This window comes from Emericellopsis cladophorae (genome assembly GCF_022114955.1).
Source record: "Emericellopsis cladophorae strain MUM 19.33 chromosome Unknown NODE_70_length_107903_cov_114_062619, whole genome shotgun sequence".
NCBI lineage: Eukaryota > Fungi > Ascomycota > Sordariomycetes > Hypocreales > Bionectriaceae > Emericellopsis > Emericellopsis cladophorae.
The window spans coordinates 93041-103895 of NW_026250995.1; the positions used below are offsets into that span (position 1 = coordinate 93041).

The 10855-nt window shown below is 55.6% G+C and overlaps 4 protein-coding genes across 4 annotated transcripts; 2 read left to right on the forward strand and 2 right to left on the reverse strand.

Annotated features, from left to right (window-relative positions):
* Nucleotides 1-414: 414 nt before the first annotated feature.
* J7T54_000501 (uncharacterized protein) lies at nt 415-1842 on the forward strand (the record flags this gene model as incomplete). The annotated part of the gene is made up of 3 exons (XM_051509820.1): nt 415-699; nt 808-1152; nt 1210-1842. 3 exons carry the CDS (start codon nt 415-417, stop codon nt 1840-1842), a joined length of 1263 nt encoding a protein of 420 aa, XP_051359239.1.
* A 558-nt stretch (nt 1843-2400) lies between these two features.
* Nucleotides 2401-2751, reverse strand: J7T54_000502 (uncharacterized protein; the record flags this gene model as incomplete). Its single annotated transcript, XM_051509821.1, has 1 exon — nt 2401-2751. The coding sequence occupies one exon, from the start codon at nt 2749-2751 to the stop codon at nt 2401-2403; it is 351 nt and encodes a 116-aa protein (XP_051359240.1).
* Nucleotides 2752-3627: 876 nt separating this feature from the next.
* On the reverse strand, nt 3628-7779 carry J7T54_000503 (uncharacterized protein; the record flags this gene model as incomplete). Its single annotated transcript, XM_051509822.1, has 1 exon — nt 3628-7779. One exon carries the CDS (start codon nt 7777-7779, stop codon nt 3628-3630), a length of 4152 nt encoding a protein of 1383 aa, XP_051359241.1.
* Nucleotides 7780-8145: 366 nt separating this feature from the next.
* On the forward strand, nt 8146-10044 carry J7T54_000504 (uncharacterized protein; the record flags this gene model as incomplete). Its single annotated transcript, XM_051509823.1, has 1 exon — nt 8146-10044. The coding sequence occupies one exon, from the start codon at nt 8146-8148 to the stop codon at nt 10042-10044; it is 1899 nt and encodes a 632-aa protein (XP_051359242.1).
* Between the last annotated feature and the right edge of the window lie 811 nt (nt 10045-10855).

Genomic DNA, 10855 nt, shown 5'->3' on the forward strand with positions numbered 1-10855 from the left:
GAATGCACTTTTGTGACGATAATGATGCACGATGGACACGAGTATTTCCGTAATGTACAGGACATAGACACGCTAGAATTGGATTTACACGCCAGGTATGACAATGCACTGCTTCACTGACTATGTGATCAAGATGGGTGGCCTACGTCTGAAGAGCACAAGAGACTCGCACAAATATGCCAGCTTGCAGATGTCCAAGCGGCAAAGGTCACTCCAGGAAACACGACTCACTTTACGCATTGCATGTCATGGACAAGCTTCCCGCAGCTTGGCAGCAAGGTTTAGGGTAGTCCAAAATCAGCTACTTTACCACTCAACCCTGTATGTACCAACACTTGCATAGGTCCCTTTTCTGGGCTCTGCACCAATAAGAATGCGTAGATATCCCCTTAGCCTGACGCTCTGGCCCTCATTATGGCGAGCTTTCTCCTTCTCCTGGAGCTGGGCGTCGCCTACTTTGTTTACCGAGCAACCTACTGCCTCTACTTTCACCCTCTCGTCAAAGTACCTGGTCCCAAGCTTGCTGCTCTGACCTCATGGTACTGCGCTTACTACGACGTCATCGAAGGCGGACAGTCCGTATGGAAGATCAAGACGCTCCACGAGCAGTATGGACCGATGGTGCGAAACGTGCCCGACGTGTTGCACGTCAAGGACCCGGCGTTCATTGACGAGCTATACACCCAGTCGCCACCGCAGGTGGGGGAGCGTCCGTGGACCGTTCTGAACATGTTCCCGAAGCATCTATCCATGCTGCAGACCAAGGACCATTATGTCCCCCGTTGACGACGGGCTCTCCTCAGCAAGTTCTTGTCGCAAGCCAATGTCCGAAAACTCGTCCCCGTGGTCAACGAGACCTTGGAGGACCTGCACCGCCGGTTCGAGGGCTGGGCCAAGGAGGGCAAGCCTGTTGCGATGAGGGCACCCTGGCCGGCAGCCACAAGAGATGTCATCGCCGCGTATGCCTTTGGCGGCGGCGTCAAGTGCCTACAAATGGCAGACTGCAATCAGCCATTCTTCCAACTACTAAATCGAGAGCGCGCCGGCGAGGTCACCGTCCACTTCAGTTGGATCATGACAGCTATAATCAAGATGCCCCCTTCCATCATGAACAAGTTGAGTCCTCCCATTCCGCACTTTCAACGATTCATCGTGCTTAATTCGCTGTGTCATTCGTCTAGCCAGAACAATTGCTGACCAGTCTACCAGGATTTGGGGAAGATTATCGAGAGCATTCGAAATGACAAAGAACCCCCTGAGCGCAGCACTATCTTCCACGACATGCTGCGCAAGGATGTTGTCGGGTCAGAGAAGGCGACAGCGCGCATGGTCGATGAGGCAATGGTGCTTGCCATAGCTGGGTCGGATACGACAGCGTTGACCATGATAGGCATCTGCTACGAGAACGTCACACAACCCAAGATCTTTGAGCGTCGTCGCGCGGAGCTAGACTCGGCGTGGCCAGATACCACGCAACCTCCTGACCCCGTGCAACTCGACCATGTACCTTATCTTAACGCCCTCATCGAGGAAGCGCTACGTTTCTTTTCATCCGCAACTCACAGGCAAGACCGCATGGCGCCAAACGAAGACCTCGTCCACGAGTACACCGACGGCAGGACACTCACACTCCTAAGAGGCTCCATCATTGCCATGACAGCGCCCCTCGTGAACCGTCACCTGTCGCTTTACGATGACCCCGACGCCTTTGACCCTGACCGCTACATCGGGGCCCCGAAGCTGATGCACTTGACACTTAGCAAAGGCACAAGGCAGTGTCTCGGCATAAACCTGGCGTATCAGGAGCTGCAGACTTTTACAGCCGGAGTATGGAGTAATTAAGGGCCCTAAGAATCCACGACGAAGGTATCAAACAGGTCAAAAGGGAATTCCACTGTGCTCTGAATGTGGCTAATTGGCGTACATACGCAACAGAAGGTGCAAGGTGGTCCGACTATGGAGCTTTATGAGACAACGAAAAAGGATGTCGCGATGTGGTCAGACTTTATCACGCCCAGTCCCAAGCCTGAGAGTCTGTCTTGTCTGATGGGCGCGTTGAAACAAATAAATTTTTTCACCATGACACGAGAATATGGATGCATGCCATAGTCGATGGGGGCAGAATGCCGCATGCATCCCCCACCATCATTCTTTAGCATGTTAGGGTGAGGCAAGATCATCGAAACATAATCATAGGCTCAATACCGAGAGGTTCGCACAGTCTTTCACCTTACACAAAGTTTGCATGCAAGTGCTAACAGCATATGACCATAATCCATAATTGCTCTCAATCAAATAACATACAGCTAAACCACATAGTGATCATACATCAACAAGTCTGCTGCAAAACAATGACTTCATAATAAGCTCTCTCTCCCTTTTCTTCACAGACGAAACATCTCAGAAGCACTTCATCAGACCGCCATAAGGGTGTAGCGACTGGCCCTCGGGACACGGGTTGTCGAGACGAGTGACAAGGTCGTTGCTGTCGAGGTCCCGCTTGGCTTCGCACCGCATGATACCGCCCATTTCCCCATATTGCACGCACGCCTGTCCATCGGGACATCCTCCTCCGCATCCTACAGCGAGCTCACGCTTGGCTTCGCAGCGCATGATGCCACTCATCTCTCCGTATTGGACACAGGCTTGGCCCTCGGGGCAGCCTCCTCCACAACCCACGGCACGGGGACGAGCGACGGCAGCAGAGGAGAATGAAGCCAGGCCGACGAGTAGGAAGGTCTTGAAGAGCATTTTGAATTGTGGGATGTTCAAGTGTAGAGTTTGTGCTTGTGGGTGACTGATAGGTGAACCTGCCGTTGTTGAGTGGGCGAGTTGATTTGTTGACGGCTGGGAAATTTCTGGCCAGCCTTCATCTTCTCCTTTATACATATCATGAGCTTCTGAATCTTCCGACGTCACTGCTCTGTCGCATGTCCCTCGTCGAGGTAGGATCTCGAGGCTCTGCCTCTGGCCGCATGGTAGGATCTGCACGCCGCTGCCGATCTTTGTCATGGCGAGTGCCGGGCTACAAGGACATCCAGCCAATTGTACCTGGCACCCCATATTTCAGACCTGATTTTGGGGGTCTTGAGCCATCGCAGGGTCCGAAGGATTACCGCGACAGGACGCACCGGCACGTTGGACAACACGGGAGTGGAGACCCTCCGCGCTGCCACGGGATACCCATATCCTCCGTACGGAGGGGACGTGCAATTAAATGACCTTGGTACCTGAGTCAAAGGTTGATCGTGCATCATGAAAGACGGCTATCGGAGTCCTGAGACGATGATCGGCGCACCAGCCGTTTCAAGCTCGTACAATACGTCAAAGGATCAGAAATGCGAATATCGCCATGATGGAAGAGTTGATCCTCGCGCGTTCTAGTCGACTCTGCTTCCGCCTCGTTTCCTCACAACGCGGGATGAAAAAAGCCCTCGAAAGTCGTTGGATCTTGCTTCTGTTCGAATTGCAATTCGGTCATTAAAATGAATAGTGTTCATCAAAAGGTTGCGTGTGATGGCGCGGTCTGGCCCCCTCCCAAGATCCTCGTATCGGGTGTTGAACCTGGCAGCCATTCCGCTTGATTGATGAGACCCCAGACCCCCTGTGTCTATGCAGCAATAATCATCACTCACCTTTCCTTCCTCGGTTATTGAATCTCGCATCCATGCTCACTTCGACATGATATCCAAAAGTCCCACCGCTGCGCATAGTCTGGAGGAAGACTCGCAGCGACATCTCAGGTGTCATTTCATCACCCTCGCGCCAGCCTGATGGCTTCTCTTCCGACAGCACAGACAGATCGATTGGGTATTCCGCTTCCTCATTTCCTGGCCCGCCATAATCGTAGGCCAGACGGTCAACATGCTTCCACCGCCCATATTGGAGACCCGTGAGACTTTCCAGGACTGCATCCCGCCTCGTCTCGATGGCGGACATTGTTGGTGTTGCGTCGAGACTCAACGATGCCATTCCGTCGTCTAATTGGGAACCGGAAACCTCATTGGTATGCAAGGTCTTTGCGATGGACATGATTCGATCAAGCTTTTCCATCTTGTCGCTGTTCAAATTTTCATCGCTCTCCAATTCAGTCAGACGTGCTAGGGCCACGTGCAGAGCCAGCGAAAGCGGCGACTGGTCAGGAGAGTCCCGATTTCCGGCGTCAAAAGAATGCACAGGTACCTTCCGTCCTAGATCCTGTCGGTGCTCGCTGCGCAAGAGCGCTGCCATCACCGTGGCGTTTTCCGACAAGACGGCGGCTGTCAGAGGGGTGCCGAGGTCACGGTCGACGGCGCATTCGCCGAGGCTCCCAGAGTCCGGGAACATGCCCACCAGCACCTCGGCCATCTGCAATGTAATCTGTTGGCGATGGTTAACCTCTTCCACGTCCAAGGAGGCGAGTCTGTGTAGAGCCGACAGCCCCTTTCCGTCATGGACCAGCGGCTCGACTTGAAGTGAACATGTCGTCGACTTGTGTTGGCTGGCAATGTAGTTCATGGCTTGGACGGAGTGCATCGTCTGTGACTTGACGAGCCTGCTGATCAACGAGACGGCCGTTTCTGAATCTTCGTGTTCGCGCGTCCACAAATATGGTTGGTTGATCGAGTTGGCCGCTCCCGCGGAGAGCAGCACATTGGCTAGGTCAAAGTCGTTGTGGCTGATAGCGAGTGCTGATGCCGAAGGCTGCTGAGAGTCCACATCAAGGGGAGACCCTTCGGCGATGAGTATCTCAGCGAGAATTGTGCCAGGCGGCGACGTTCTGCGTCGACCGGCAAACAGCTGCAGAGCAGAGCCATGACTTCCATCGACACCTACTGCGTCCACGAGAGCACCGTACTCTCGCAGACCCAGGAACAACTCGGCATTATTCGTCGCGATGGCGCTTTCAATTGGCCTGCAGCCGGAGGAGCCGTTGGCCAGCGCACCCAGCTCTAGCAGGCTGATGACAATGTCGTTGTTCCCAAGCTTCACCTGTCGACAAAGCTGGTATGCAGACGCCTTCTGCCAAGCATTCTGGCCGCCGTCCCTCTGCTTCCTTCTGTTCTCATGAAGGATCCGCAAGGTCCGCTTCATCCATTCCTGATAGTGGGCGCCACAGCGAACCAGACGACTTTGAAGGGTGAGGGGGTTTGAATGCAGAAGCGACGGCGCAGCCTCGAGCATCTCGCACTCGTCAAAGAGCGCAAATTCGGGGTCTGTCTGCCGCATACTCATGTACTGAAGCAGCACTTCGAGGATGTGCGGTAGCGTGAGGATGGCCGCCACCTCGACAGCCGAGACTGTGCCTGGGCCTTTTTCGTACGTCTTGGCCGTCGGACTCGCACCCAGAGCGAGAAGGACACGGACGGCACCCAGGCTGTTCATCATGACAGCCCGGGCCAGCGGAGTGACGGCTGTGCCCAGAAGATCCTCCCAGTCGGCATTGATGCCGCGTACTTCCTTACGCATCGTGCCGCTGCACCTTTCGAGCTGCGCGCCGCGATCTACCAGAGCTTGAGCGATCAGCGGCTGGTGTGCCTCGTCAAAGTGCGCGAGGCAGTGAAGCGGCGTCTCCTCTCCATAAGGACTCCCGTCGGGGTTCGCGCCGTGCTCCAGCAAGAGAAGCGCACAGCTGTACTGTCCAGCCCGACAGGCACTCACAAGAGGCGTTTCCGAGTGGGACTGGTTGGCGAGGTTGATGTTGTGGTTGTACGTGCGCATCAAGTGTTGCATCACGCGCACTTTTCCTTGCGTCGCCGCCAGATGAAGCAGACCGTGGCCCTTGTGGTTGACAACGATCTTGTCGAATACGAATCCGCCGTCCGGCACGTCGAGTTGCTCGTTGACACTATCCAGGTCACGCAGAGAGGCGTTGTAGTGATCTCCGAGCACCTCTCTCATTTGGCGGCCGAGCGAGGTGAGGTCATCAAATTCCCAGTCCCTCCGCAGCTTTCGATGGGCAAAATGCGGCATGCCCGTGCTGCCCGTCAAGACACGACAGGCCTGCTGTGCAAGCTGCATCCGCTCTCTCCAGTACACCTTTCGTGCATCACTAGGGAGGAGCTTGATGATTTCGACGGCGTCTGTGGCACAATGGCGGTGACCACGCAAGACGCTCTCAAACAGCTGGTCGAGCTGGGCCTCGAGACTCAGGGGGTTGGGCACCCCCAAAGCCTTGTGTATCCGAACGTGCCATGCCTGAGCGTAGTACTCGACTGTACCAGGACCATCCTTTGTCTGCGCACACTGATGGAGCCAGTAGCAAGCTTGTGGTAAGTCCTGAGAGACGCCGAAACCAAAGAGATGGCATTGAAACAGGTAATACGCAGCTGCCCAGGGCTCCAGGCTGGGTGAGTTCTCATTGTATGGCGCCGCGGCCGCGAGCTGGAACTCGTCCACTACGGTCCGCTGGTGGGACCAGCTCAGCGTCTCGCGCAATTTAAGCGGTTCGAAGAGAAAGCCCCCGAGTTCCGGATGTGGAAGGTCAGGTCTGTATCCGGGCAGGTTGTTTTGTACGTCAAAGTCGTCCCCCATCCTGCCTAGGCCGTATCCGACAGACTCAACGTTTAGTCCATGACTCCCTGGCATACGATTACGATTCGACTCAATGTGCTGTGCATTTGCTTCGTCTTTGGCCTGGATATAGGAATGCACAGTTTCCGTGTTCATCCCTCGTAGCCGAGCCTGGGCACGATCGAGAGCACGATGGGCAGGATTCGGCTGCAAGGTCACCGTGAGGACGTGGATGAGCATATGAAAAGACTCCATGGGCAGTTTTTGTGCACCAGAATATGCCGCGATGGTTCCAATAGCCTTTTCAAGGATGGAGCCCGACGTCTTCATTAATTTCAGGCATCTCTTGTCCTCCTCGGAAGGCATGCCGTGCAGAGGTTTGGGAACACCGATGGAGACCAAGACGTCGCTGCAGTCGATCGCGCACCGCCAGACGAGCATGCCAAACGAGTAGGCATCTGTACGCTTGATACCGTCTCCCGTCAGCTCCTCCTCCATCTCTGGCGCCTCAAACGGGTACGTGCCTGCCCGCAGCCGATGGGTTGCCTGGCGGTCCATGTCCATCACGGCACCACCAAAATCTGCCAGTTTCGCCGTATAAGGTTGGTTGGGCGGTATATCGTACCGGTTCTGGAAGATGAGGACGTTTTCGTGCTTCAGATCACCGTGGACGACACCGCAGGCATGAAGGATCGAGAGACCCCTGCCGACATCGTAGCACAGCTTCTGCTTGACGCCGAATGGCAGCGGCCCATTGTTGAGCTGCAGGTGCGCGAGGGAGCCGTACTCGGCGTACTCCAGAATGAGGTTTGGAAAGGCCGAGTGAGCCGTGCCAGAAGCAGGAGGCCAGCCGATATCCAGGAGGCGAACAATGTTTGGGTGATAGCGCAGCGGCTCGTGCAGGAGGCAGCGAATCTCAAGGAGTACGTCTGACCAGCTTGCGCCCGCTCTGTCGCCTTCTTTTACAGACTTGACGGCGACAAAGGACTTAATGGCTGCGTCTGGTCCAGCCGCTGTCGCAGTTGGCGACCCTTGCACCTCTGCCTTTTCAACGGCAAAAGAGGCTCCAGTTCCTAGCGGCGTCCTCTTGCCCACCTTGATATCCCGGCCGTCGAAGAACCGAGTCGCCGCCTGCTTCTCGAGCTTCCTTTCCAGATGGGCGACATGGCATATCAGTGAGGCCAGGGAGTTGCCTGAAACTAGTGGCGTGTGCTGATCTACCGCCTGGAAGGCGGCGGATGCTGTCTGGTCGGAGAATGCCGAGGGAAACACATAGCTGCTCTCCATACTGCACGCGTGCTTGGAGTCGTCGTACGAGGTAGATACAATGGAGACGTGCCTCGAGGACACATCGTCGCAGGCAATCGGTATAGGAGTACCAACTCAGTGAGGTTTTCAGCCGCAGTAAAGCTGAGGACGACTTCGCTTGCATGCAGGTCAGCTCGACTTTGGGCTGAAGGCCTAGACTCTCGACGCGATATGCAAGACCCCGGCTCCCGGCTCTCCTCGCCCTCTCTCACACCCTTCTGAACTTTGCGCCTCAGTGCTCGCCTCGTCTGCGCGCTGAGCCAAATGACTACATGCATCGTGTCCTCCACCTAGAAGCTTCGACCGTTATCTGTTCAGCCTCGCAACAAGTGAGCGACCATTGTCATGCTCGACCCTGGGTCCATCATGGCGACGCAACTAGGCTACAAGGCCGCCGAGAAGAGCGTGGCGGCGGTAGCTAGCGCTCTCAACTACTTTGAGGAATCTGGCACTCTGGCACTCAGGCTTGAGGCCAACCGAGAACTCCTCAAGATATGGGGCAAGAACAGCGGCGTTGAGGAGGGTGTTTTGGAGCCGTCGCTGACAGTGGTGCATGAGCTTGTGCAACGACAGCTTGCTGCTATATCAGCCGACTTTGAGGGTGCAGACAAGATGATGAGGCGCTACGGCCTTGTGGCTACCGGGGAATTGGCGGCGCCGCCATCCCAAGATCAACTGCAAAAGTCACTCAGGTTGATGAAACGGTCTCTGCGCGTGATTGGAGTCAGAAGCGACGCCCCGACGACATCGCCGGATGCAGCAGACAGTTCAGATGCGCCGGCGAGGGAGGATCCTGGTGTGCTCAATCGGATCAGATGGGGTTTGCGAGACAAGGAGAAGCTGAGCGAGATGATTGCCAGCCTCTCTGTCCACGTCTCACTGCTCAACCAACTACTCACAGAGAGTCAGCGGCGGAAGGCGGGGGAAGACTCTGAGCGCGTCAAGATCGTCCTCGTAGGAGCCATTCAAGACGCAGAGACCCTCGAGGCGCTGCGGCAGACACTTGGCCAGGTACCGGAAGCCGCAGAGATGGTAGCACGTCTTGATCGCAAAGCCATGCTGGAGGACCAGCCGTGGTCGGATCCAGTGGGTCCTTTTTCTGAACAGGAACTGACCAAAGATCGCTTCCGTCTCCCAAGAGACTATGCCGAGCAGGAAAAGTTCCTGGCGAGGTCTGCCCAGGGCGACACATCGGCCATCTATCTCCTCGAGAAGAAGGGCTTTGACAAAAGCCTCAGGCCCGAGGAACTGGACACACTGACAGACAGAATCAAGCGCCTGGTGCAGTTGCTGAGTAATACCAGAACAGATGGCTTCCAGGTTCCCACGGCCGTCGGTTTCATCCAAGACTTGGCCAACACCTGCTGGTGGCTCGTCTTCCGCTTCCCGTTGCATCGACCGTTGGCGCTGATCGGCCCTTTACCGATGCCACAGCCGCTGACTCTGCTGGCCCTTCTTGACCCGCAACTCAAATTCAGACCACCACTCGAGGTGCGATATAGACTCGCAGCATCCATCTGCACAACCTTTTCCGAGCTGTACTCGAGTAACTGGTTGCACAAGGCCATCTCGAGCCGAAACATCCTGTTTCGTGAACAGGCTCCCGAGAAGGGTCTCGGCAGTTCAAACATCACCGGCAGGGAGGTGAGTAAGGAAGAAGCCAAGGTACAGAGGGAGGAGAACGCCAGACTCTTCGCCGCTCTCCTATCCAATCCTCTCGTGGGTGGCTTTGGCTACTCCAGACGGGAGACGGAGCAGCAGAGCATTGACAGAGCTCGTGCTTCCACCGACGTCGACTCGGCCTTGTACCGCCACCCAGACTACCAGGGTGAGGCTGCGCAGGGCTACAGAATGGCGTATGACATCTACTCCCTCGGCATGGTCCTTCTCGAGATTGCACTCTGGGTTCCCATCAAGAGCTTCCTCGAGGCCAAAAAGGCAACCAGGAGCAGCAGCACGACTGGGGTGGTGACAGTGCCGCTTCCCACGTGGGACGAGGTGTCAAAAGGTATCAGGCGTTTCCATCGAGAGGAATCGCTCGCCTTCCGTGAGCTGGCCAAGGAACGCGTCGAAAGAGAGCTTGCGTTTCGGGCTGGCAGTGAGTATCGCCGCGTGGTAGAGTGGTGTCTCACCTACGCGGACACGGGTCCTTTAGACCCTCAGGACCGACCTGCTGCGCTGGAGTTTCACGATCAAGTGCTCACGCCACTCAGGAGACTGGCGCATGCTGGTCCGGTGGGATAAGTGTGGTTGCAAACAGTGTACAATCGGTTCGGGTATGGAGCAACTTTCTAGTGACGGTCTACGGTAACATCAACTTCTTCCACCTCCAAGGAGCCAACCAAGATCGGCTCTGGTCCTGATGGCAAGTACTGCACCGTCTCTGGCCTCATCAAGAACCGTTAGGTATTTGGTGCACTTGACGGTCTCACCACGCTCTCGGGGCGGGTATGAGAGATCAGCCACAGAATCAGGTGCAAAGCGTGTTGCTCGACGGGTGGGAGACGTAAAGGGTCGGCGGGAGTGGCTAGTTGCAGTTTTCCACCATCAAGCGTATGCCGAAGATCGAGCAGCGAGTCTTTGCGCCTTAAACGAGTGGCTGTGGGAATATTAGTGTGCGCGTGCGAACATGAACGTAACTTGGAGCCTTGGGGTGCGCTTTAGTACACCCGCCGAGTGAGGTTTCGAAGACCTAAAGGGCACTTACGTGTAGGCAATGACTTGCTCCCTTTTTTTTTTCAAATTGTTATTAAATATTTTCATTTTATGAAACTTCTATGATTTTCTTCTATTTTTTAGTTTTTTTTGAGACGATGCGCTACGACCGTCAGCATGGCACACACGATTTCATTTCTCTTTCTCTGTACCGATGGTCCCCCCCCCCCCAACATCACAAACGCCGACCATCAAAGGCAACAGAAGTCTTCATGTTGAGAAGTGGAGGAGTCAAGAAAGGAGAGGACCCGGTGCTGTGGGCGCGCGCCAAAGCGGTCCCGCCGATGCTGCAAGGGTCATCCCTACGCTCGCGGCACAGCAGACACCCGGTCACCACACA